This window comes from Chelonia mydas, chromosome 1, assembly GCF_015237465.2.
Source record: "Chelonia mydas isolate rCheMyd1 chromosome 1, rCheMyd1.pri.v2, whole genome shotgun sequence".
Lineage (NCBI taxonomy): Eukaryota > Metazoa > Chordata > Testudines > Cheloniidae > Chelonia > Chelonia mydas.
The window spans coordinates 306,383,547-306,408,990 of NC_057849.1; the positions used below are offsets into that span (position 1 = coordinate 306,383,547).

General features: G+C 42.5%; 2 protein-coding genes and 1 long non-coding RNA gene across 4 annotated transcripts in view; 1 reads left to right on the forward strand and 2 right to left on the reverse strand.

Annotated features, from left to right (window-relative positions):
* IQUB (IQ motif and ubiquitin domain containing) overlaps positions 1-7,750 on the reverse strand; it is a 53,847-nt gene extending 46,097 nt beyond the window's left edge. The window contains exons 1-3 of one of the 2 annotated variants that reach the window (XM_037888984.2): positions 7,624-7,750; positions 3,906-4,603; positions 3,089-3,223 (exon numbers count right to left, since the gene is read on the reverse strand). In XM_037888984.2, coding sequence (XP_037744912.1) covers positions 3,089-3,223; positions 3,906-4,599 — 829 coding nt within the window. In that variant the 5' untranslated portion in view covers positions 4,600-4,603; positions 7,624-7,750. Of the gene's footprint in view, positions 1-3,088; positions 3,224-3,905; positions 4,605-7,526 lie in introns of both variants that reach the window. The other variant, XM_037888983.2, reaches the window with a different exon arrangement.
* A 48-nt stretch (positions 7,751-7,798) lies between these two features.
* Positions 7,799-11,628, forward strand: LOC119565276. Its single transcript, XR_005223903.2, has 2 exons — positions 7,799-8,066; positions 10,260-11,628. It is a non-coding gene; the product is annotated as an uncharacterized LOC119565276 (long non-coding RNA).
* Positions 11,629-16,088: 4,460 nt separating this feature from the next.
* NDUFA5 (NADH:ubiquinone oxidoreductase subunit A5) lies at positions 16,089-25,432 on the reverse strand. Its single transcript, XM_037888986.2, has 5 exons — positions 25,194-25,432; positions 24,238-24,282; positions 22,065-22,181; positions 21,221-21,286; positions 16,089-16,469 (listed from the first exon to the last, which is right to left on the reverse strand). Exons 1-5 carry the CDS (start codon positions 25,212-25,214, stop codon positions 16,368-16,370), a joined length of 351 nt encoding a protein of 116 aa, XP_037744914.1. The 5' UTR covers positions 25,215-25,432; the 3' UTR covers positions 16,089-16,367.
* Positions 25,433-25,444: the final 12 nt, after the last annotated feature.

Genomic DNA, 25,444 nt, shown 5'->3' on the forward strand with positions numbered 1-25,444 from the left:
TACAGTTAAGAATTTTCCTCAGGAAGAAATAAAAACTACAGATGATGTTAGTGAAACATATAAAAGAATAATCATGGTGTTTTGAGACAGTTTGCCGCTGAATTTAGGGAAAGACTGTGGTACTTCTGCCCCAAAATATGTCCCATGTAGATTGTCACCATCACGCAAAGAGAAAAAAATCATTCATATTCACTTTCTAGAAAAAAAGGCACAGCAATTAAAGTATTTACTTATCTTATTTGTTAACATTAAATACATATAAAATTCTAGCTTTTACATTTAGTTACTCTTTGCCCTCCTTGAGGATTTAATGTATTAGTAAAAACTCTGCTGAATGGTTATTAATACATTTTAGTTTTAATATGAAAACTAAAAATAAAATGTTTGGGTTACACAGATAGCCAAACATGACAGCACCTCTATTCTAAAACATACCGAGAATGCCCTCAGCTCCAGTCCCCTGATAATTAAAATTTGGTGGCTAGATTCACCAGTTGGAAAGGTAAAAGCAGATGTATCCTCCTACTGTATTTTCCACTGCATGCATCTGATGAAGTGGGTTTTAGTCCACGAAAGCTTATGCTCAAATAAATTTGTTAGTCTCTAAGGTGCCACAAGTGCTCCTTGTTCCTTTTGCTGATACAGACTAACACGGCTACCACTCCAAAAGCAGATGGACTTAAGCACTTTTGGGACTTAAGCACTTTTGAATATTTTACCCATAAGCAATAAATTTTCACGTTTCTTGTGACTTTGGCCACTCAATTTAAGACACTTTACAGGGTATGTGCTCAGCACTTTCTGAAAGGTGTCCCCAGTTGGGAAGCCAACAACTGGGACACACAAACTAACTAGTCGCTTTTGAAAATCTTTGATATAGTATTTTTTATTTAATAGTTCTATTTACAAACTTGCTAATGTGTGTGCAGAACTGCTGTGTGCACAATAAACAAACTGGCCAGAAAGCTGAAATACACTGGATATTCTGCTGCAGATCTCTGGTTTAAACACCAACTCAGATTGATACAATCTGCCATTAATTTTAATGAAACATTTCAAATACATATTTCTTTAATGGAAAGATGTTACTAAAATACATGAAGTTGAGCCCTGGGTCTGTTAGAGGATTTCCATTGGTTTTGACAAGGTGTTTTAATGCCACTGTAACAGGTTTGAAAAGCCTAGCCTGCCAATTCCATTGTCACCTAGCATGGAGCAACTCTGTGCCACTTTTTGGTCATCTCTGCTCCTGCAGATCCTCCAAGAAAAAAGAAAAGATAAAAAAAAAGGAAGAAAGAAAACTGACTCAAGCAGAAAGTTTTGAGAAACAGATGCCAGGAAAACCACCTACTCTGTGTCATTTCCCCAAAGGAAAAAATTAAGGATAGTAATTTTCCAGAGCAGCCTCTACCACTTGGATCTTACTCATTTTCTAGTTCCCATAACCACAAAACACCAACTGTTTCCTTTCCAGTCGTACCTAGCACTCTGCTACTAAATCAGATATGCTCTAAGATTTCACTTACTCTAAGTTTTCTGAAGTAGAAAAAAAAAGGGTATGGAACTTTTCAAGTTTGGTGTCAGCCCGGAGATAATATTTTTGTGAAATGTTTAAGGAAAATAACTGGAGTATAATAATAAAAAACATGTTTTCATCATTAGAAAAATATTAAGGTTTTGTTTGGTTCACCAACAAAAAATGTTTGAAGTGTGGTTCTCCTGTGAGGAGTTGATGTAAAAATACAACTTCTTATTCAATGGACCTGCTCCCTGTGTGTATTAGGAGATATATCTACTGACTGAAATACACGTTTACAGCTTTTTGTCATGCAGAGACAAAACACCTAAGTGAGTGTGAGCTGGATCCTATTCCTTCAGGGGTAAAATCATTCTTGGGGTAATTCCACTGATGTCAATGATCTGACACCAGGCCTCTTAAATTTACTATATGGTATATGCCAGAAATATATTTCTACTAAGAATACTAAGTAAGGTCCTGATCCTGCAATTGGAGCCGCATGATCAGACTACTTTACTTATGTATGTTATACCAATAAAATAAAAACCAGCAGGATCTTATTAAAGGGGAAAAGGCAAAATACCACATTTATTGTGAATACAGAAAGAATCATAGTAAGCAGTTAGTTATAGCTATAACATTCCATTCAATCTCATATTTATTCACACATTCGTTCATACAGACACACACACACAGGTTCTGCAAGGTTGTTATCATAGTTACCAGCCTTAGAGTTGCTCATGCCAAGCCACTGGTCAGGTGGCCTGGACATGAGGAGGGAGCAGGGCCTTGTCAGATGCACATCTGATGCTCCTGGAAGTTGGTTTGCAGAATCAGACCCCAAAGTTCTCACTTTCTAGAGTCCATTTTTATAGGAATTTCTTCCTATGCCAGTCTATGGGAATTGCTTCATCATGCTGTTGCTGAATCAATCAGCAGATAGCACATTCCTGATGACTCCGTGCTGCTAGATGTTATCTTGTTCTTTGGTTCTCCCATTCTTGAGCCTGTTGGGTGGATTCCAGTCTGCCCTCCGGGGGTCCTCTGGTTATGTCCACTTGACGCCTTCTTCAGCCGATGGACACTGGATTCTTAGGCTGGCACCCTCCCTGATCATTCAGTTATTATCCACACCAACCACCCATCCACATACATCCTCTATTTTAATCACAATTGTTAATACAACAAAAGGGCAGGGAGTCTCTGGGTGCTGTTTCTGTTGTTACAGAGTATTGCTTTGAGTCTCTCTCTGTGTGAACTGCTTTGAGAACAGACTCTGTCTTAGAATGTACTAACGCAATTAGCAGCTTGCAAGTTTCACACACAGAGGGAGAGAAACAGTACCAAAAACCAAGAGACCTCTTAATTAGTACTACCCTGGAATTTAAACTATGAGGAATCAAACTAATTTGTGATTTTAATACAGAACTTCTTTAATATGATCCAACATGTGGAGCCCCACAGAAGTCTGCCTCTGATGATCCAATTGCAGGATTGGGGCCTGACCATTTATTATTTTTAATAGGGCTGAAGAACAAAGGAAATTTTTAATATATCCTTGATACATACCTTGAAATACGACCTGTAAGACATCTGGTGGTACTTTTAGCTGTGATGCAAAGCATTGCTTGAGCTTCCTTACAGTTTGATCAATGTTAAAAGCCATTGTGATCATCTGGATCTCAGGAACCAACAGGATTTTAACTGAGGAAAATAAACAGAGATGCCAATTCCTGTTACATTAATTGAAAGGATTATAAATATCCTTTTATTTAGATTGAAAAACTGAATCTCAGCTCTTGCAATATGCATAAGGCACTTTTCTTTCCTCCATCCAAATATGCTTCCTGTGCATAATAGTGTACATTTTATATCTATATATAAGAAATACATTTATATTATAAATATTATATTTAAAATTATTTACACCAAAATTATGAAATGTAAACAAATCAGAATGTAAAACATACCAATGGCAGCACTACTGTGTGACTTTGCATGCCAATATGACAGAACGGCTCAGCTTATTTGTGGTTCTCAACGAAGAGAACATTCTAAACAGAGAAATAGGGATCAATATATAAAACACTTTTAGTTTATTCTACACTTCGCTCCCAGGTTAGTAGTAAAATATTACTTTAATCTGTTTGTTTGGTGTTCCAGCAGGTGGATACGGTGGAACACAATTTTTATTATTATAATATGGTTTAAAGTTGATTTTTACATCCAAAATACCAAATATTGGCTGGAGTCCATGTTGCCTCAAAAAGGTGATGAGAAAAAGCCAAGAATCAATCCATTGGCAAGCTGTGAATAAATATGGTAACATAGCTTTTGTAAAAAGATGTCAGTAACAACCAATTTTTACGTGCGGCAAATTTTATACCTGTTGCTGTTGCATTTGTCATCACTTCTGCCAATGATCTCTCAGATTCCAAAGCCTCCCGTTGCTTCCTACCTAAGTTGTATATTTCAGCTGCTAACAACTTAGCAAATGTTTCTGTAGTAATTTGAGAAATTTCTTCAGTTATTTCAGTTAACGGAGCAGTTGGCTCAGATACACCCTGTTCACCTTTTCCAAGCAATTCTTCTTGATTACCCACAGCAAGATCATTTTCCTGTTCAAGAACCAGTTCCTGACCTTCTATTCTTGTCTGCTCTTGTTCTTCAAGAGCCAGTTCCCGCCCTTCTACACTTGTCTGCTCTTGTTCTTCAAGAGCTGGTTCCTGCCCGTGAACCTCTGGAGCGGGTTCCTGCTCCGGTTCCTTTCCGCGAGACTCTGGGGCGGGTTCCAGCTCCGGTTCCTGCCCGCGAGCCTTTGGAGTGGGTTCCTGTTCCTGCCCGCAAGCCTCTGGAGCGGGTTCCTGCTCCTTTTGTAGTCCATCCTCATTTGATTGTGATGCATCTGTCCTTGCTTTCAGAAGAATCGATGTCTCTGCAGTGCTAATGTGATCAGTCTCTGTATCGTCTTCTGCTTGTGGCTTTATTTGTGTGTGCTCTATCATTTGCTTTTCAGTGTCTGATGCTTCAGTTTTATCTACTTCACTGTAGCTATCCACCACCTCCTTTGGATCAGCCATTTTCCTGAAATTTAAGATTACCTATTTTTAAGATTGCTGCATGAATAAGCATAATAATTCACAAACTTTTTTGTTTATTTTAGAATTGCATAGTGGTGCCTATCCCCAAGCATATGGGTACTTTAAATTACCAAACACACTTAACCATATCTGTCACTATACTGCCTATTTAATAGTGGCTTGGATCTTTGATTCATAAAGAAAAGCATTACCAATCCTTGCAACAGTGGGCTCAAGACCGTCCCAATTATTTTCACTAACTGTAGGTAGGGCTGCGAGTCTGTCACGGAGGTCACGGATTCCATGACTTTCTGTGACCTCCGTGACTTCTGCCGTGGCTAGTACTGGCTCAGGAGCTGCCCGAGCTAGGCAGCCCCTGGGCCAGCAGCAGCAGTGTGGATGTGTGGGAGGGGCTGGGGCGGGGGGTGTGCTTACCTCAGGGTGGGGGGCTCCCACTGGGATGGCTCTGCAGTTCCTAGGTGGTGGAGGGGCTGGAGTGGGGAGGCTCCACACTGCTTACTGCCTGCAGGCCCCATCCCTGCAGCTCCCATTGGCTGCGGTTCCCAGCCAATGGGAGTTGCACTTGTGCCCCTCCGCCACCTAGGAGCTTCAGGGACGCAGAGCCCAGTAGGGAGCCGCTACCAGCCCTCCCCTCCCAACACCAGCCACGGCCCAGCTCCCCCCTCCCCAGCACCAGCATGCCACGGCCTGGCCCTCCCCCCTCAGCAGGGTCCCGGGCCACCTCCCCCAACACCACCCCCCACCGAGCACCCATGTATTCCTGTCCAAGTTTTAGTCACAGGAATTTTTAGTAAAAATTTTTGTTTATTGCCCATGACCTGTCCATTACTTTTACTAAAAACACCCGTGACTAAAATGTAGCCTTAACCATTGGGCACAATAGAATCATAGGACTGGAAGGGGCCTCGAAAGGTCATCTATTCCAGTCCTCATGGGAGGACTAAGTATTATCTAGACAAACGGTGGGCAAACTTTTTGGTCTGAGGGCCACATCGGGGTATGGAAATTGTATGACAGGCCATGAATGCTCATGAAATTGGGGGTAGGGGTGCGGCAGGGGTGAGGGTTCTGGCTGGGGGTGCGGGCTCTGGGTGAGGCCAGAAATGAGGAGTTCAGGGTGCGGGAGGGGGCTCTGTGTTGGGATGCAGGGGGGGGTGAGGGCTCTGGGGTGGGGCTGGGATCGAGGGGTTCGGAGGGCGGGAGGGGGATCAGGGCTGTGGCATGAGATTGGGATGTGGGGGGGCGGGAGGGCTCAGAGATGCAGGCTCTGGGCAGAGCTTTCCACAAGCAGCTCCCAGAAGCATGTCCCCCCTCTGGCTCCAAGGCATGGCCAGGCGGCTCTGCACGTTGCTCCGTCTGCAGGTGCCACCCCGGCAGTTCTCATTGGCCAGGAACCGTACTACAGCCAATGGGGTGGGCCAGTGTGCAGAGCGGAGCTCCCTGGCTGTCCCTACACATAGGAGCCAGAGCGGAGCCATGATGCTACTTCCGGGAGCCGTATGGAGCGGCCCCCGATCCTGCTACCCGGCTGGAGTGCCGGAGCAACGCAAGCCTCAGACCCCACTCCCCAGCAGGAGCTCGAGGGCTGTCTTAAAATGGCTGGCAGGCCGTAGTTTGTCCACCCCGATCTAGACCATTCTTGACAGGTGTTTGTCTAACCTGCTATTAAAAATCTCCAAAGATGGAGATTCCACAACCTTCCTAGGCAATTTATTCTAGTGCTTAACCACCCTGACAGTTAGAAAGTTTTTCCTAATGTCCAACCTAAACCTCCCTTGCTGCAATTTAAGCCCATTGCTTCTTGTCCTATCCTCAGAGATTAAGAACAATTCTTCTCCTTCCTCCCTGTAACAACCTTTAATGTACTTGAAAACTGTTATAATGTCCCCTCTCAGTCTTCTCTTTTCCAGACTAAACAACCCCAATTTTTTCAATCTTCCCTCATAGGCCATGTTTTCTAGACCTTTAATCATCTTCTCAGGACTTTCTCCAATTTGTCCACTTCCTTTCTGAAACGTGGCACCCAGAACTGGACACAATGCTCCAACTGAGGCCTAATTAGTTTGGGATAGAGCGTAGCCTAGCCATTAGTCGGTAAAAATCTTCCCCCCATGCAATTAAGACCTCACTGAGCAAATTTCATTAGAAATGGTAGCCGCTTATAATTTCCTTCTCTGCTACTCAACCCACGATGTGGGCCAAGTGAACCTGAATCCAATCCATTTTCATAGCAAAATAGGTAGAAAACATGCTATGGTAAGAGAGACTATGGAACTAATGCAAGCTGGAATCACCCTTTTGAAGAGTGTTCAGTCAGTGAGACCTTGCTAATGGGCCGAAGGCAAAGGAACACCTCTTCTGTGTCTGTTACAAGCACAGCACAGGAAGGAGCTCAAAGTGACTTTCCCACCGGCACTGCTCTAGCCTTACTATCAGCCTCAGTGGATCTGTAGCCGTGTGCCGGGCTCCTACTGTGGAACCTGATGACATTTTGATACAGTGTCATGGTACCTTGAGGCTGGATGGGCAGTCACTGTACTGTCATGAAACAGGATGCCAATGCACCATCCTGTTGCCTCTGCCCCCTCTTCCTTGCCATCATACAGCTGAGATTGCCTCACCAAGCTCCTCACATGGTTTTATTTGGGCATTGGGACTGTGGGTCGTGACCCCATTACACTGTCCTAGGTCAGTAGCTGATGAAGTACAGCCCCCCCAAAATGCACCAAGGGGCCTCCAGCTCCCAGAATGCACCGCAGGCCCCAAAGCCCACTCTACAAATACAGGTACAGCCGTTAGACTCTAGCTCCCTGCATGCACTGCGCCGCTCCGCCACCTTAGCCTCCGCCGCGGGAACGCCGCCCGGCATGCTGGGAGCCGTAGGCGCCGGCCTCCCGCTTTTGTACGCGTACCGCTGCGGCTCCACGCCTCTATGCCGGCTACCTGCGCCGCGTGATTCCCTCACCCGGGACTGGTTTATACCCCGGGTCGAGGCCCCTTTACCTCAGCCCCAAAGCTTCAGGGCCGCTTCCCGGACAAATCGCCTCTCGCCCCGAGCAGTCTTGAGCGCCGGTCGGTTGTCATTGTAGCCATGACAACCTCGAATTTCACAGGTTCTCGCGAGATCTAGGGCGGAGGGGAAGGAAATGAGAGGCGGGGTGGGGGAGGGGGTGCAGGCGAGAACGGGCACTGCGGAGCGGAGCCGGCTCCGCGGGCTGGAGGTGGTTTGACGCCAGCTCGCGCTGCTCAGGGGGCTGCTGCCTCGGAGACAAAGGCCTCTAGCTGGTGTGGTCGCTCCCGTCCAGGCTCTGCGGCAGCACCGGCGATGCTGAAGCACCTCGTCACTGACACAAAGGGGAAAACACAGGCCTGCAAAACTGTAGGGCTCGCTCCTAGAGCCCAGCGAGCCTCTCGCTAAATCCAGGGCTGGTCACCTGCACTGAACCGTAAGCCGGGGGGTGCTGTGTGAGCATTCGTGATTAGTTACGCAGTTTAGATTCGAGTGGCGGGCCTGCCTTTGAAGAACACTTACAGATGCAAGTGCGCACCTCATCTGTGTGAGACGTAATCATCCTTGCGTGCAAAATCCATAGTAGTCCATGCACATTTTAGAAAATGCGACCCTTCATCGGTTATACACAGAACCTGTTCAGACGCTTATCAAACAAGTAAATGCATTATCGGAATGATCCCACAAATAGTGTATGTACCCTAAAGGACACCTATATATTATATTAAAAAGAGATTAATATATATGTGCACACAGTCACACACAGTATTCAGATACCACAAGGTAGTGGCAGTTGACCTGTTGGCAGTGTTGCAGTTTAAACATTTTTACAGCTAATACAGAACTGACCCTTAATGAACTTCCACTTGTCACTAACAATATCCTAAGTATTGTGGTTATTTTGACTACAGTATGCAAATTACACTGCAAAGACAAACTTGTTGACATTATAATGTGACTATTTTAATCTATTAATATGAAGCCTTTTAAATAAACACTTTTTAAAGGAATGGAGATACCCCTCATTCATCACAAACCTTCACCACCAACACAACCACCATTTGACTTTCTGCTGTGTCTTACTACTACTACTACCACCCATAGCACTCTACATGTTCAAAGTGCTCTGCAAACATTCACTTGCCTCTGAAGCACTGGTTCTCAACTTGTGGTCCAGTCAGCACACAGCTACGGCCCATGAGACGTCTTCAGGGCCATACAGGTAGTATTGGATGCAGCCCACAATAGTAAATAGGTTGAGAACCACTACTCTAAAGAGTAGTCATTGAGGTCTAGTACAAGAATTTAGAGCCTTGTGGTTTCATGACAGATCAGGTTTTCCCACTGAGCTTCTGGTGGAGCAGTCATGCCTGCCTGTTCATAGCTCTGTCCTCTCCTGGATGTCAGAAAGTTGAAGGCAATAGGGGAAAAATGAAGTCATTTTTCTTCCAAATCTATTTCCATCATTCCTTTCCTGTTTGTTATTTTCAGCAATCTTATTGTTCCTGACCCACAAGATCAAGTACTATCACTTTTGTCTTCTCTTTTTTTCTCAAACTGAATCACCAAATCATATTTTTCTCCTCTCCATTTCCATCACTAAACCCTTTTATCATTTCACACCTCATTTATCTATCTAGGTTATTAAAACAGTATCTCAGTGCTTCCCAAAGAGTGAATAACCATTTTCAAAATAGTTCAGCTCTAATTTTCTCTCCATTTCCCCCACACCAGCCTGGGCTATTTTCCCCCCATCATCCTCATATATTAGTTTTCTCTCCTACCCTCTCTCACACTGTCCTCCTTGCCTTCGCCTCTATTTATTCATTCTTTCTTGCTACTATTAGTTGCACAACACTAAACTGAGGTATGAATTTCACACTTCCTTCCAAAGGTCATTCTAATTTCCTCCAGCCATGTGTTCCAAAGCCTTGGCCCTTTCCGAGAACATCCTGAATTTTACCCTTGAGGATGACATTTCATAGGTCTGGAGTAATGAAGCTGAGAGGTCAGTCGCAGAAAGTCTCTGAGACACTCAGGGCCACTTTTTTATGGAGGGCCTTGCAAAATGGGACAGACTGAAACTGATTGTTTATTCTGAAAGGAACAGTGATTTGAGCACTGAGGTGATGTGCTATCAGTGGCTGGTGTTGGTGAGCAGGCACGCTGCTGCATTCTGGTATAAAGGGTTTGTTTTTAAATTCTGCATATTCATAATAAGGAAAAATGAACCTGAAGATCAAGAGGACATGGCTCATGAAATAATCCAACGGGAGAGGGTATAGCCTTTTTGCTAATTTCATGCAGATGTTGTTTTGAAATGTAAAACAATAGGAGGGTGTGTTTTTGCAGCTATAGCTATTTAAGCATCCAACTGCATTCAGAAATCCCAAAAGGTCTCACGGTCATGCAATGTTTTCACAATCTGGGGCTAACTTTCGATACAATATGATGAAAGGAGATAGTTAGCCCTTTGAAATGTTTCCTTCTTTTTACCTTTACCCAACTTTAAACACCTGTCATTCATCCAAGTGCTGAAATGGTGATATTTGTACTAGAATTAAGATGAGATGAAGCTGGGTATTCCTGTTATGACAGATTAACTCAATTTCCACAATAACTCATCTAGGTATTAAAATGCATTGAGGAGAAAATTCACAACTGAGCATATGGAGGTGGAGGAACAGCTACTTATCACCACTCTCGGAGGATCCTGAAAGAAACATGGAGCGAGCCATTTTGATGCTTTCCTGTTAATCCTGATAACATTGCTGAGGCAGATAGTATGCCATAGCCGTATGGTATCATATACCATAGACAGATTTACAGGTATGAATATGGGCCTTCTCATCAGTGGAAATATCCCAACAGCATTCCCATGCTGTCTCCATTCCAAGACCTGGCCTGAAACCTGACTGGAGAAGATCAGGATATTGACAGTGGATGGGTGCAAACTCATTCTCTCTAGTCTAGTGACTCCTTGACCTCTCAACCTTAAACACAGCTATGAAAAATCATCCACTTTCCTACCACAAGGACCATAGCTAGTGCCTCTGAATTCCTTTATAGGCTTCTTCTCACCTTCAGCATCAGATTCAGTCCCATAGTTCTCACCTTCAAAACCCTACAAAAACTTAGTTCCTACCGGTCTCATCTTGTTTGGCTCCCTACTGTCTACATGACTGTCTTAAACCTTTTATTTCCTTCTCCCACTCTTGTCCACTGTTTCTCCTCCTCCACCTCCCCCAGAGTGTTTGATATGTTTTAGCTTTGGCTGCAAGTGCTTTGGGACAGGGAAACAGTCTTTCACTTGTATATAAACAAACAAGCAGTATGTTTTGTATACATTAGCACTCAATTATGCCCCCCCCCCTTTTTTTTAAATGGGCAAACCCTGGAGAGCTCCTGCAGCCAACAAAAAAAACCTAGGTCCCATTCACAGCATAACTACTCTGAACAGATCAGGTGATAGCAATGGAGACCTCACTCACAGTTGCCATTACATAACTCAGTTGCCGTTACATGGCAATATGTGCATTGTGTGGTCTAATAAGCTCTGAACTCTTGCATTCAGCCCCATCCTACATAATACTTTGTATTTACATATTGACTTTCATCAGAAAAATCTCAGTGTTTTAAAGAGGTGAGGTTTCTTAACTTTAAAATTTGCTCTGAGTTGCCTTGCTGTACTACATCAGATAATTGTAACATGTTTTCTTTTATCACATATTTCCAGAATGATTAATAGAGGACAATCAAGTGGTAACAGATTGCCAAAATAATTAGTCTCTTTAAAATATGCTCTGCTAGCACATTTGTCTTAGAATGAATTACTTGTAATATTGTACATCTTATATAAAATTAAATCTGACAAATTAACCCTTCTCTGTAAAATGTATGTATACTTTGCTGGTTGCTGCAGTGATTTGGATTTAAATTCCAAATATATACATTTATTTTAGTGAGTTTGTGTATAAAGTAAAAAATTGTTACACTTCCCTCTTCTGCAAGGATGCGTTTTTTGCTGGCTAGGATAAAGAGTGAAATGAAAATGGGCACTATTTTAAAAAATAGCACACACTAATGCCTCATAGAGCTCTAATTCGTTACTTGTTCCCACTTTATTACCAGCAATTGGTATTTAATGTTGATTCCACAACATAAAATCAGTTACATCTGCAATCTTATCATGCAGAGCACATATGATTTACTTACTGTTTTCTGAGGCTTGGTCTACCAACATAACCATATCAGTCAGGGTGTGGGATGGGGGAATCCACACCCAACCGACATAACTATGCCAACCTAGCTGCATCTGCAGTGAGCGTTCTCAATGGAAAAAAGCTTCCGTCGACATACCTAACTTCATTCAGGGAGGTGGCATTCCTACACCAATGGAAAACGTGCACCGATGGAAGGAGTTAATGTCTACACTACAGCTAGCACAATCGCCATAGAGTAGATAGAGCCTGAGATAATTAAACCCACTTGCAATGATTTTCATTATCAGGGTTTAATATAGGAGTAAGCCATAACTGTTTCTCAACTTAGAAAGCAGGAAAACCTGTATTAGCAAATTGTAGGGTTTGTCTTCACTAAAGTGTTTTTAAAAAAAACACAACAAAACAAAAACCACTAGCTATCTCCAGGTAGTTAACACATTTGTACAGGCTAGTCTAGACACTCCCCAATTGTTTGTTCCAGAGTGACTTCAAAAACTTTAAAAGTATACCATTTTAATCAAAAACTAGAAATTATTGCAACCTGGAACAATTAGGGAGTGTACAGATTAACCTTTACAAATGTGGGTGAGGTAATCTTTTATTGGACCAACTTCTGTACGTGGAAGAGACAAGCTTTCAAGCTTCTTCAGAAGCTCTATGAAGTTCAAAAGCTTGTCTCTTCCACCAACAGAAATTTGTCCAATAACTGATATTACCTCACCTGCTTTGTGTCATGTCCTAGGACTAACACAGCTAACTTTACAAAATGTGTTAGCCACCTTGAGGTAATTTGCCAATTCACTCAAGTCAAAAACCCTACTGCAGACATACCTTGCATGAGTGAAGACTGGAGAAAGGACTGGAAGATGGTTCTGAAGGCTACAACGTATACTTCTATTTAACTACGACATACCTTTTTTATTTTCAGCAGAGTTGGCGCAAGATTTTTTTCTTCGTGTTTCAGCTGCTACTGCACTTTGGAGACGTGATAAGAGCAAAGTGGTTTTTTCTTATGTGTATGGGAAAACTACTCAATGCAATATGAAAATTCATACCTATGTGCATATTTTCATCTTGCTTCATCTCACATCAGCTCAGTACCCATTATCTAAAACCATTTATTTTAATTTCTCTTTCATCATCTGACATTGCTCACCCTCATTCAGCATATAATCATTTGGCATCTGATAAAATAGCATTTGTTTACCTAACTGCAGTCCTCATGTGGAATGCCATCTAGTGGCTTTATCTTGGAAGATACCAGCCCTTACCATTTAAAAAAACCAAAACCAAAACCTTATTGTGGATCAGTAGCAATACTGCAAATAAACAAATCCAGCGAAGCTCTGGAACCCATTAAAAATTTGAGGGGGGTCTATTAAAAACCTCTCATTCACATAACCAAAAGATACTTTAACTTGGCGATAATCTTTTAAAATGAAAATTTTAGAACTTCATTACTCAAAATGTAAACATTCAGATATTTACAAAATATAAACTAGCAATTTTGTCCTGAAAACATCAATCGATCAACTACTGTAACAGCTCTCTTTCCATTCAATTCAGTATAAATATAATTTTAGAAATATTTAGAAATTCTACAAATTTAGTAAATTAATCAAATATATATTTTGTTGTGTATTACAGTAGTTTCCCAAACACATACTTGGTGCTGGGAAAGTAGGAATACTTTCCCCACCCCCAGGAATATGCACTCTAAACAGATATGTCAAACATTTTAAAATATACAAGCAAAACATAGTGGGATGAAACTAACTAGACTTGTAGTAGTATCTTTGCCAGTATACTCTCCCCAACCATCTTCTCCTTACCATTTCTCCAGTATCCTAAACGTATACAACTTTAAGCTTGCTCTTGCCTGTATATTAGGTATTTGGATATCATTAGTTCCTCATAACAAAAAAAAAAGCATAGGTTAAATCCAAGTACTTATAACGTGAAAATTCATAAGGAAAAGTCCACCACTATGAATGATGCATGACATTAAACTCCTAAAAGTCGAGTCCATATCCAACCGTTAATACATTCTGAATATCCAAAATATATATTTACATTTACCTCTTGAATATCAAATCCAATTACAGTATGGAACAGTTGTAGAATTTTGTCACTGAAAATACCACTCAGTAGCTGAAGCCCCATTTTCCTTTCTTTGTTTCCCCACAGGTTTATAGGTCAAAACGCTTACAGTATATTTACACAGGTTTGATTCAAATCAAATCCTGCCTAAAGGGTGAATAGCTATTCTTTAGTCACAAAAAGATAATCAGACTTAGACTCTTATATTGTATGATTTTCATTTAAAAGTTGTTGAAATTTTGTATGGAAAAGATGTTTTACATCTCACGTTGAAAATGCATGTAAAAAGTATTGGGCAACACCAAATTAACTGTTACTTCATAAGCCACAGCCTCCTGGAATCCTCAACATTCTGGAGCTCTTATTTTTGTAGGAGTATCAACTCAAAGCAGGGTCCCAGTCAATGTCAGTTTACTGGTGTAATCTGATAATTTGCTTAAAATAGTACATGAAATATTTCACATATGCATTTGGCTACTCCTTACCTGAAAATACTTATATTGAAAATAATACAGTGCACAAGCTAGCCGTGTAGACAATCCATTACTTTAGCTTTCAAGTCTGATTGCATTTATTCGTAATCAATTTTCATAGCAGGGATTCCAACCCTTTGTAATAATACTCTTCTAAACAGCAGTGCTAAAACTTCTCAGTTTATGTATTTTTTTAAAATGGGAATAAAACAAATAGCCTTTGCAAAACAAGGGTGGGGGTGCATTTGGGAAGAACAGTTTAATCAAGTGGCTTAGCAAGAGAAACATGCATACTGTGTACAGAGTTCTAGCTTCACCATATCCTAAGCCACGCTGAAAATGCCTCTATCACTGACTTTTTCTTTGGGCTTGTTAATTATCCCCCGCAAGAGGTCAACTGCCTTAGTATATACCATTAAGGTGAAATAATTTCCACATAACTACCCAATGTTTTGGGATCTTAGTTGTAGTCTTTGCTTATGTGAAGAACTGTTATCCAAAATTTGAAAAGTTTCAATTGGTCCCCTGGTTTTCCTGTATGCCACTCCTATCCCTTCAACATTCACATTTTAGAAAGCCTGTGGATCAGAACTGGGCAGCAGATTTCAAGTAAGTATTCACCAATGTTCATGTAGCAGTAAGAACAATTTTTTATGTACTTAATTGCACAGTGCATCCTGCTTGCTAACTTCATGGTATCTACACAATGAACTGCAGATTAGAGTTCTCCTGCAACATTATCCAAGTCCCTAAATACAACAGTATTTAGTTAAGGAAATAGCCTCTCCGAAACTAGCTGTTTTACATATGACTGTACTGGCAGTCTATTAATCTAAATCTTTGATGCTCACTGTGACTTCTTCTGTATAAAACTGCATTGTTAGCTCACATACTGTTCCTCAGAGGCTATAGGTCATGTGCAAACTTGAAAGCATTACTTGGATCATGGTACTGAATAAAATAGAATGAATAAAAATAGCCTCAGCTTTGATCCCTGTGATTTCTAACTGTTATACAGGGCATTTTCAATGTTGAACTCTACAGGTTTATTACGCACATTGAAATCTTTTCTTCACAAATGACCTTACTCTATTCCCATTTAAGTCAACAGGAAAAACAATCCGGCCCAAACTCTCAATTATGAACGTCAAGGTCTTATATCTGAAGGCTATATGCCAGTTTACAATCAACACAGCATTAGCTGAGTTATAGATGCATTTGTATACTCTAGGATTATCCCCAGTGATTCTCCAAGTCTCTGAATCCTTAAAAATTACCAGCACGCTATCAAACAAAATTCACATGTGTGGAAGGGTAGTGGAACTTTAAGTTTAGTACTTTTTGCCTCCATTAGTTATATAACTTTGGTTGCAGACTTGTTTTTTATTATTTGCCTTTTCCCCAGAGTGACTTCCAAAACTTTACAAAATTTCCAATTTAATCAAAAGTATCAAACGGACACAGAGTTTTATCTGTATTTATCTCACCACGGCCGATCATTAAGCATTTATGTAAAATCCAGTTCACCCCTTCCTCTTCTTGCCTTAGCCAGTTCAGTGTAGCCACAATCCAGAGTCTGAGACATGAAAATTGGCTTCCATGGTGATAAAATGTCAAGAAGTGGATCAGACAAGAAAAGAAGGGTAATTACACAGAAGAAAGTTTCTGTTTCTATTTAAATATATTTTTAATCAGCAAACTAGGAAAGAAAATAATCATATTGCCCAATAGCTTAACAAAGTTTTAGTAAAGCATTTTTGCAAGAAAGTCAGACTGGACCTTTACATCCTGCTAAATGTAAATAGATATTGAGGCAAAACAAATCATATACAAAAGCTATTTTCTTTAACTTAAAGACAAACAATTTTCATTAACATGATACTAACATTTAATTAAGTGTTTTTTTCGATTCTCAAATAGTTACAGACATAACGCTGACTATTATATTGGCCATCGCCATTGGTCAGTAGGAGGTTCTTCAACTAAAGGCTCCCATGGTTTCCACTGTACCATTTTTCTTGCCAGAGAGAGCTCACTTTCAGCCTGTCGATAAAAATATACAAGAGATTCTTAATTTTAATTATATTCTGAGATATTGATCTGAGTCTGACTAATCTATAATTGGAGAACATATTTTATGAATTTACAAGCTGTTCGAATAACAAAGTTCCATCTAGAATGCTTTGCAAGCACTTCAGCCATTGGGCCAATGGATCACAAAGCAAAGCCATAAATTCTATTCTCATATCTGAACAGTCAATGAAGCTCACTGTAATTGACAGAGTTCAAATTTACAGGAGTAAGTAGAATGGCACTGCAGGTAAATTAAGAAAATGCAGAAATTTGCATTTCTACCTACCCTATACCTAAGGCCATACCAAATTCATGGTCAATTTCACAGTCATAGGATTTTAAAAATTGTAAATTTCATTATTTTAAATATTTAAATCTCAGATTTCACCCTGTTGCAATTCTAGGGGTCCTGACCAAAAAAAGGAATTGTGAAGGGAGTCTCAAGGTTATTGTAGGGGGGTTGCAGTACTGCTACCCTTACTACTGCACTGCTGCTGGTGGCGGTGCTGCCTTCAGGGCTGGGTGGCCAGAGAGCAGCGCCTGCTGGCCGGGCGCCCAGCTCTGAAGGCAGAGCTGCTGCCACTAGCAGTGCAGAAGTAAGGATAGTATTGCCACCCTTACTACTGCACTGCTACTGGCGGGGCACCGTCTTCAGAGCTGGGTGCCCGGCCAACAGCCACCACCCTCTGGCTGCCCAGCTCAGAAGGCAGTATAGAAGTAAGGGTGGTAATACCGCAACTCCCCCAAAATAAATCTTGCGACCCTCCCTTCCCCTCCCCCGCCCCCCCCCACAACCCCTTTTTGGGTCAGGACCCCAATTTGAGAAATGCTGGTCTCCCCGTCAAATCTGTATCGTAGAAGGAAAAAGCACACAAAGACCAGATTTCACGGGGAAAGACCAGATTTCACGGTTTGTGATGCATTTTTCATGGTGAATTTTGTAGGGCCCTAACTATAGCTATTGTACGAACATACTGCTCATGACATAACAAGAATTCTCTATTTGGGACAGAACCTCTATTTTAAATAGCTAGAAGTTTGCAGGTTAATAATTTGATTAGTTGAACACGAGTGAGAAAAAATTGAATAAAAACAGAATAGCAGCAACCCAACTGCTCTTAAAGGCAAGCAGAAAACATAAATGCTTATTTGTATTGCAGTAATTCCTAGGGGGCTCCAAGGTAGGTGCTATACAAACATAACAAAAAGATTCCTCTGTCTTGAAGAATTTACAATCCATTTGTAAAAGAAGATTAATCAGATGTTGAATTAAGACCGATTTACAACTAAATTAGAACAAATTGTAGAATTATATTATATAACCCCAAATAGCATGAATAAGATCATTCATTACAAACATACCTTTACCCTGACAACCCAAGACTACTCAACACCCACTCCAAGTGACACTGCAGCAAATTGTTTCCCGAACTGTGGGTCAGGTCGCCTAAAAGCAGTTCAAGACCATTCCAAGGGCAGAAATGGTCTTAGCTTCATGTAATCACCAGAGCAACTCAACCCACATCTGTGGGGGGAAACAATTCACAGAGAAACTCCAGGCTCCAAGGGCTGCTCCGTCACCTTTCCTGTCTGACTGGCAACCAAAAGAGGAGTCAGCAAAGATTCCATACTCCCAACCCCACTGCAAAAGTGCTTCCTAACTGAAGAGCAAAGAATGACCAACACCTCTTTTTAAACCACCCACCTTCCTGTCTTCCCTCCCTCTTCCATCATGATCATGCAGTCAGAGAACATAACAAGCAGGAAAAGTTGCTCAAGCACTACACTTCTCCTCTTTGGGCCACAGGAGTACTTAAGCACTAACATTGTTCCTCTAAGCCAAGCATGGATCTCTCTTAGGGTTCGTATGTGGATAGGATAGATACTCCTGGGGGAATTCTGTGCCACTGTGCATGCAGAATTTGTACACTGAGAGTGTTGAATTTCCTTTTTCTCCGCCACAGAAATGGGCTGCAGAACTGTTGCAAGTAGAAGATACTGCCAGGGTGGGGAGGAAGGAAGGAGGAGCTGGACGGTTCCTGGCAGCTGCAGTTCCCAGCATGCCCTGAAAGAAGGGGGTGGCACACTAGCCCAGGACCCAGCATCAGGCTGTTTCTCCCTCTGGCTTCCCAGGCTCTGGGGATTAGGGTGTGCGGGTGTCTGGGCTGGTGGGGGCTGCAGCTAGGTTCTGTGGGGGAGGGCAGGTGTCTAGGCTGGGATGCCCCCACAGCTGGGCTCTGGAGGGGAAGGGATGTGGGTGTCTGGGCTAGGGGCGCCCACAGCAGGGCTCTGGGGGATGTGTACGAGTGTCTGGGTGGGAGGTGCTCTGCAGCTGGGCTCTGGGGGCACCCCACAGAAGGGCTCTGGGGAAGGAGGGGACACGAGTGTCTGGGCTGGGGGGAGAACCATGGCTGGGCTCTGGGGGAGCGGGTCTCTGGCCCCCTGCTGGGCTCTAAGGGATTGGGGGGGGAGGGGGTGTCAGAGAAACAGGATCTTCTTTAACTCTGTACTCCTGGGGGAATTTTTGTGTGTCTGTTATTCTTACAAACAGTTGCTGACAGGTATTTTGAAATAAAATTACCAAAATACTTGAAAACTGTCCTGATTATATAGTGTTATTTTGACAAAATATGTAGAATTTGTGTGCAGAATTTTTAGGTGCAGAATTTCCCCAGGAGTAGACAGAAGAAATATGAAGAGGAGAGGAGAAGAGGGGAGGGAAAAAAAAAATCCACAAGAATAAAGGAAGAAAGAAGTAGGAAACAGACTGAAGGGAAGTGGCAGAGAAAGTTATTGCAGGGGGATGGAAATCCTCAAAAATATAAAGAGCACTGAAGTTAGACTAGACAAAAAGACATGTGAGAATAGAAAAAGTAGGTAGGCCCTCCACAATTGAGCAACTTCAACTCGCTAAGGTTGGAAACTACTCCTGGCATATATTATGCTGATAATGTCACAACCACCATAGAATCCTACTGGAGAACAGAGCCAACCTAACTGCATAATTGGGGTTGAGGGTGGTTAATTAAGCACTTATCTTTTATTACTGTACTGCCCACTTATTAAAAAATATATGCCATCAAGAGGATAACACTTTGGGACAAAAAGTAATTGTATAACTGTGTTCCACAGTTCAAAAACCTCACAACTTTGACTCAAAACCTCCCGAACAACATATGCCATAATGTCATTAAGCAAGAACTGGTTATCTGCAGCTTCAGAGGACCAGAAGGTGAGGAGAGTTTTACAGTACACTGTTGCTAAACAGTCTTCTCATTCGCTGTTTAGACATTCAGCACAACCCCGCAATTAGTTAATTTTTTAAAAATATATAGTTTCTAGTCACATTTATGATTGATTTCAATGTACTTTTCAGTTCCCATATAACAGAAGCTGTCAGCAATTTTGATCTCAGAAACTGCTATTCTACAGTAGGATTTCCCACACTTGAAAGCAATATTTAGTCCTAAGTACACAACTCCAATCATTAGGAGTTCCGTCTGCAAATCTGAGAGCAAAATTCAACCATTAGCGCATACTTCCCATAAGATAAAGGACTCTGACCTTCACTAATGTAAGGTTTGTCAAATAAGTTGCAGTGCAAAGGATCATTATTAGAGAAAGTAACTGAAAGAGTTCATGGAGGAATAGTATGTTAATGTGGGATCAGGGAAGTTTACTAGTTTTTCCTTTTAGTTGCATCATTTCTGCCTCAGGGTAAAAATCAGTCATCTTTACTATTCAGTACTTAATATCTGATGTTAAATATTAGGAATCTGATTTTGCCGTATCTTGAAGAAAAAAAAGTTCCTTCTTTTAGTTTTCTTGACCTTGCTTGAACCAAAGGCTGGTAGAAAGTGTCATTTTTATTCAGAGAGATTAACGCTAGAAGGACCACTAAATCATCTAGTGCAGGGATTGGCAACCTTTGGCACGCAGCCCATCAGGGAAAGCCGCTGGCGGACCAGGATGGTTTGTTTACCTGCAGCGTCTGCAGGTTCGGCCGATCGCAGCTCCCACTGGCCGTGGTTCATTGCTCCAGGCCAATGGGGGCTGCGGGAAGCGGTAGCCAGCACATACCTCGGCCCATGCCGCTTCCCGTAGCCCCCATTGGCCTGGAGCGGCGAGCCGCAGCCAGTGGGACCTGCGATCGGCGGAACCTGCAGATGCTGCAGGTAAACAAACTGCACCAGCCTGCCAGCGGCTTTCCTTGACGGGCCGCATGCCAAAGGCTGCCGATCCCTGATCTAGTCTGACCTCCTGCATAACACAGCCCATTAATTCACCCAGTTATCCCCAAACTGTGCTCAGTAGTTTGTGTTTGGCTAAAGACTATTTCCCAGAAAGGCATCCAGCCTTGATTTGAAAACATCAAAAGATGGAGAATCTATTACTCCCTTTGGTGGCTTCCTTCAGTGGTTAGTCATACGTAGTCTCCTTGTAGAGACCATCCTCATGGTTACAAGGGCTAATACAGTACATGGACTGAATCTTAAATAGCTAAAAGCACTTTTTACTTCCATGCATATATGGATCAGGCAGAGCACATTCACTTCCTTCTGTGATGAAAATAATGTCTGTTTAGAAAAGGCATGCTGCTATTATATATTTAATATACTGTTAATGCTCGTCATTTCTCTTTTCACAGAAGAGCAAAGAAAGCACTCATATCTAGTTGTCGCCTTTCAGCAAAGGCATTTTTAAACAATATTCAACTTTACCTGTATTATCACTTCTTCTATCTGACCACTTTTCATTTTGTCTTCTAGTTTTTCCACATTAGGTTCCTGTGAATTCAGGTAAAATAAAATAAATGTTTAGTTTTATTTTAAAATATCATGTGCAGAACTTAAAGACATAACTTAAAATAGATCATACAGTGTCCAATTCTTCCTAAATGTAACCACTCAAATGAGTTAGCTTCAAGGTGACCTATTTTACACTACAGGAATACATGATTCCTGTACTGTTCTTTCTTGCCATAAGCAATGTCTCATTGACAGTCAAATACCCCCCAAAAGTTATTTTACTGCAATTCAGATGTACAGAGAAGCAAAAATAGCATTCTGTTGTACCACAGATTGTCAACGGAAAGTGGGATCATAGCTTTCTGGAGAAATAAGATACTCATCCTTTCAACAAGTCACTGTAGTCAAACAAAAGCAAGAATGCAACACTAGAACAAGCTATTTGACCCTGCCCAATGGAAAAGTGGTTGTTCCAAAAATGCTGAACAGCAAGAAAGAGCTAAAATAGTGCATTTGGTAAAAGAGTGAGTGAGTGTAAATAAAATACCTGGAAGTCTGCTATTCTGCAAATCGTCAGATAACTACTTTATTTCTATTTTTAGCAGAAATCAGTGATAAGACACCATTGCTATTTTCTAGTTAAATACACAAAAGAGTAGTAGTTTATGTAATCAGAAACAGTATGTGACCGTGATCATCTCCCTGAAAAAGATAACTTCTATATGTTCTTTGAAGATAAACTGAGATTTTGAGAATACTATAGTCTTTGCTGTACAAACTTTGCATATAAAATATTTACAAGTAGTGCTATACTTACTGTTTTTACCATGTTAAACCGCTCATTTACAATCTGTTCAGTGTATTTCCTATATGCTGCATCTTTGGGGATGTCCTGCAGAGCAGTGAGAATTTTTGTATACAGTATCCTCAGGTGCTGAAATGATTGGAAGAAAGGTGCAAGTGTGTAAATAGTAAATGACTGTTAACAGAAATATTTAAATAATTTACGAGCCCACGAAGTAAAATACAGAGAACTGCAACATTCAAATTCACACTGGCTATACCAATAAAGTAGCTGGATCTGAGTGCAGGATTCTGACCTGGGTTTGGGCCAGGATGCATTTCAATTCGGGGTTCCAGTTTGGACTCAACTGTAGAGTATAAAACTACCTTGCTAATCTTCTTGACTACTTTCTTCATGAACTGTGCTGTGAATGTTTTAATTTGTTCTCAAGATTTGGCCTTTAATCTATCTCAGAGATGTTAATCGGCACAAAGCCTTAAAGAAAAAAAAAAGCAAATCATCAAAGCCAAAAGATATAGCCACTTCCCCCCTCCCCACAGAGTCCACTAAAAAGGGCACCTGTTACCCGTGCCGACAGTAGAATGATTTCATTTACATTAATCAGTAGAAAAGTCTGTGGATTTGGATAAACACCCTCAGCATGTTTTTAAGAAACTTCACGGGTTAGGAAAAAATTCGCAGCAGTTGGGAAACAGATGAGATTGGGCTGTAGTAGAAGGTGGACAGTGGAACCAACAGGGTAATTTCTGAGTGGAAGGAATAGGAGTGGGAAACTGGAGGTAAGGGCAAGGAGCAGAAGCAGGATTATACAGACAACAGCAGGAAAAGAGAAGAAAATAGTGTGTTAAGACCAAGGGGTTAATTGCAGCCCTGATGAGTTTATGACTCAAATTGTTATAAATTAAAATCTGAAATAAATTTACTCTCATAGAAGTTGTAAGACAGCCCTGTAGATATGGCTCTTTATCTGTAAGAGTTAGTTTTATACTCCAAGCAACACTAGCAGTGGCACTGGCAAGATCTCTCCCTAGTGGGATTATTGTGTAGTCTGAAAATTTCAGTGTTTCAGAGAAAGATATGGGATTGCTGTGATATTAAACAATCAAAGAGTTCTTTCAAATTCGGTAGTGGAAAAATCTTATGTCATAGATCAGTGGCCCCCAAACTTTTACCTTATGCCCCCTCTTATCCCTGCCTGCCCCCCGCCCACAGCCAGGAGCGGAGCTGCTGCTTCGGGGGGGGGGGGGGAGAGAAACGCAGAAGGGTAAGGGGGCCAAGGCTGAGGCCACAGCTGGGGGAGGCCGAGAGCACGGGGCAGGCTGGGGTTCCCAGGCAGGGCCAGGAGCAGAGCTGGCAGCTGGGGGCCAGAAGCGGAGTTGAGTGTTGCTCTCTCCCAACCCCCCTCATGGGAGATGGCCTGGGCCTCAGCACCCCCCCAGGGGGGCACATCCCTCACAGTGGGGGCCTCTATCCTAGATGAACTAGCAAGCTACTTCCTTAGGAGTGCCAGTGAGAATTATCAAGAGATGTATTCTTTGTATTACAGTAATGCCTACGAGCTACAGTCTTGAGCCAAGGCCCCACTGCACTAGACACTATACAAACCTAACAAAATGTGGGTCCCTGCTCCAAAGAGTTTACAATCTAGACACCGCTCCTGCCCCGTAGATCAAGTATTAAATATTACAGCAAGATTAGTATCAAGCTGCAGAATCTAATATTTGATCTGGAAAAATCTATGTATGTGGAATAATAATTACATTTACAAGCCCCCAAACCTAAATAGTTGCACTCCATCTGTTAAGTTACACAGTTCTTTTCACCATTTTAGGGCTCTACAAAGAAAAATATTACTACTTCATGTTTGAAAGGCCTTACTGTAAGTGATTTTGGAAATTAATTGTTTCTAAGAAGCAACTACCAAGTTAAATTTTTATATTTATAGAACAAAAAACATCTGCAAAAGATCTGCTTTTTTATTTTTAAAAGAAAACCTTTCCAGACCATAGCCAATATTCTCCATCAAACAAAGTTTTGGAGCTGGTCAAATTCTGGATTTCAAATAACTGTTCTCGCTGTAGGATCATAAGATACTTAAAATATACACATAAGTCAAGCAAAACAAGTGAATACTCTGATTTTCAGTCCATTTCAACTAGATATTAAAAATATACTTGAAACATACCTCGTGAGGCGTCTCAGCTACAGCTAGTCCCACGAGCCCAGTGGTCTGCCCAAACAGAACACATTTAGTAAGTGAAAGCATTTATTTCAAGTCTTTTTGTAATACACACTATTGACTCATAACTTCAGCTGAACGGAAGCACATCGTGGGAATTACAAAATGTGGAGTTAAGGATTAAAAAAAACAAACCCACGCATATCCTGGGAGCTGCTGGCCAAGATGCTCCATCTCCCTTTGCTGAGGGCTTGTCTTCACTTACAGCACGGCAGCTGCACTTCTCCCATCCGCATACTTATCCACCACCCCAAGAGGTGGTAGCGATGTCGATGGGAGCCGCTCGCCTGCCAACATAGCGCTGTCTACATAAGGGATTAGTTCAGTATAACTATGTCACTCAAAATCCACGTCCCTGAGCAACATAATGACCCCAGCACCGCGACGGGTGCACTACAAACACGCAGAGAAGGGGGAGTGGGGGGGGGGGGGGGGAAGGGGGCAGCTCACGTTAAGCAGTGTGTAGAATTAACGTTTTATTTCCCGGCTGTCAGACTGGCTATTTCTCTGTTTTGCTCCCAAAGCAAAATGAGCAGCCAGCACCCGCGGAGCTGTCAGCGTCGGGGACTGTCCCTGCGAAGGGCCCTTGCCAGCGCTGGCTGCTCGGCGCGTCCCGAGGATCCCTGGCTCCAATCGGAAGCGGAGGGGGGAGAGTTTCACCAGGCCCACCACCATCAGCCCCCGCCGGCCTCCAGGCCTGCCCTTGCCCAGGCAGGCACCGCCGCGCGGGAGATGGGCGCAGCCCGTGGCCGACCCGAGGCGAGCAGCCCCTAGGCTGCGGCGGGGAGAAGCCGCCCCGCAGCAGCCCCGGGGGACCGGCCACGCGCCCAGTCCTACGGGAGGGGACTCCTCAGGGACCCGGGCGTGGCGGTGAAGGAGAAGCCCACGACCTCGGCCCTCACCTTCTTCAGCGCCCCGGCCATGGCTGCGGCCAAGCAGTACAGCACTGACGCCAACCGCCCGGGACTGCCCAAAAACGCGCATGCGCCTCGTGATATCTTTGGGCTGTTGGTTAGAGGACAAGCCGGGTGGACGCTGAGGCCGCTTGCGCCTAGAAGACCGGGCCTGAGAGCGAGGCTGTGGGAGTTCTGTGTCTAACTGCGCATGCGTATGCGGCACGGTAATCGCATGCGCCGTTTCTGAGTGGGCGGCC

Excerpts from the sequence above, each read along its gene's own strand:
- NDUFA5 (XM_037888986.2), bottom strand. The coding sequence starts at position 25,214 with ATGGCCGGGGCGCTGAAGAAG. Across the intron at positions 24,283-25,193 it reads TGGCCGGGGCGCTGAAGAAG|ACCACTGGGCTCGTGGGACT; the intron begins GTGAGGGCCGAG and ends CTGTTTGGGCAG. Across the intron at positions 22,182-24,237 it reads TAGCTGAGACGCCTCACGAG|CACCTGAGGATACTGTATAC; the intron begins GTATGTTTCAAG and ends CAATCATTTCAG.